Source organism: Geospiza fortis, unplaced genomic scaffold (assembly GCF_000277835.1).
Source record: "Geospiza fortis unplaced genomic scaffold, GeoFor_1.0 scaffold166, whole genome shotgun sequence".
Lineage (NCBI taxonomy): Eukaryota > Metazoa > Chordata > Aves > Passeriformes > Thraupidae > Geospiza > Geospiza fortis.
In genome coordinates, this window is record NW_005054310.1 from 7,115,095 (window position 1) to 7,116,197 (window position 1,103).

General features: G+C 51.7%; 1 protein-coding gene across 6 annotated transcripts in view; it reads right to left on the minus strand.

Moving 5' to 3' along the window:
• HMGA2 (high mobility group AT-hook 2) overlaps positions 1–1,103 on the minus strand; it is a 112,867-nt gene extending 111,764 nt beyond the window's left edge. The window contains exons 1-2 of one of the 6 annotated variants that reach the window (XM_031055541.1): positions 1,069–1,103; positions 186–340 (exon numbers count right to left, since the gene is read on the minus strand). In XM_031055541.1, the coding sequence (XP_030911401.1) occupies positions 186–296 (111 nt within the window). In that variant the 5' untranslated portion in view covers positions 297–340; positions 1,069–1,103. Of the gene's footprint in view, positions 1–185; positions 417–746; positions 915–1,062 lie in introns of those variants that run through there. The other 5 variants (XM_031055539.1, XM_031055543.1, XM_005419237.2 and 2 more) reach the window with 5 other exon arrangements.

The window sequence follows — 1,103 nt, forward strand, 5'->3', positions numbered from 1 at the left end:
TCCGGGGTCCCCCCGCCGGGGCGCCCGCCGGAGCCCCTCGCTACGCCTCTGCACCACCTCGCCGGGAAGGAGCGCACAACAAAGCCCCCCCGCCCCGTCGCCAGGACTCCTTGCAGCACAATACGTACATGTACATGCCTATAACACTATAGATCTGCGGCTCTACGTATCTATGCGATACTGACTTGTGGTTGTTTCCTGGGTCTGCCTCGTCCTCTCTTCTGAGGCTCTGCGGTTGCAGGTTGCTCCTGGGCAGCAGTGGAAGGCTGACCGGGTCCCTCACCTTGTGCACTCATCGTGACTTCTGCTGCTCAGCCTGAAACCAGTCTCTCCAAAGCACCTTGAAGGGGGGAAATCAAAACGAGCTCTTGCTGCTTTTGCTGCTCGCTGCCACCACCACACCGGACGTCCTGGTGCTGCCAAAAAGAAGAGAAGGGGAGGAGGAGGAGGAGGAGGTGATGGTGGTAGTGGTGTTGGTGGTGGTGGAAGAGGAGGGGGAATGAATCTCTCTTACAATTTAGGAATGGTTAGTAACATGAAGCAATTCAAAAGAGGAGAGGTTAAAAAAAAAAAAAAAGAAGAGGAAAGGGAGAGTAAATTGCAGCCCTGGAAATGCAAGGAGAGAGGGAAATAGTCCGAGGGTAGTCGGGAGCAAACCAAGAAGAGGAAAAAAAGTCCTACAAATTGAAAGCAAGTGGTGGCTATCGCGCTTAGATCGGATCAGGACAAATTAAGATAAGACACACTGAAAATGGACTGAGAACACTGCACAATCTTGCCAGAAGCATGCACCCTGGGAAGACGGGGATTTCGGCAGCAGCGGGAGCAGCGCGCAAAAGGAGCGATCATTTAAAAATAATAATAATATAACGATTTGGGAGATTGAGAGGGGAAAAAAAAAAGGGGGGGGGCGGTCCTGGGTTTGTGTCTGTGATGCGAGCTCCTGGGACTGGAAATATTATTATGCGAGTCCTGCCCACGGACTAAACTAGGATGAGGGTTAAGGGAGGGAAAAAACCCAAAACCAACAACAAAAACGAAGGAAAAGAAAAGAAAAGCCACCTTTACCCGTGGGTGGAAAAACCAGGAGGGGGCTGTAGGGA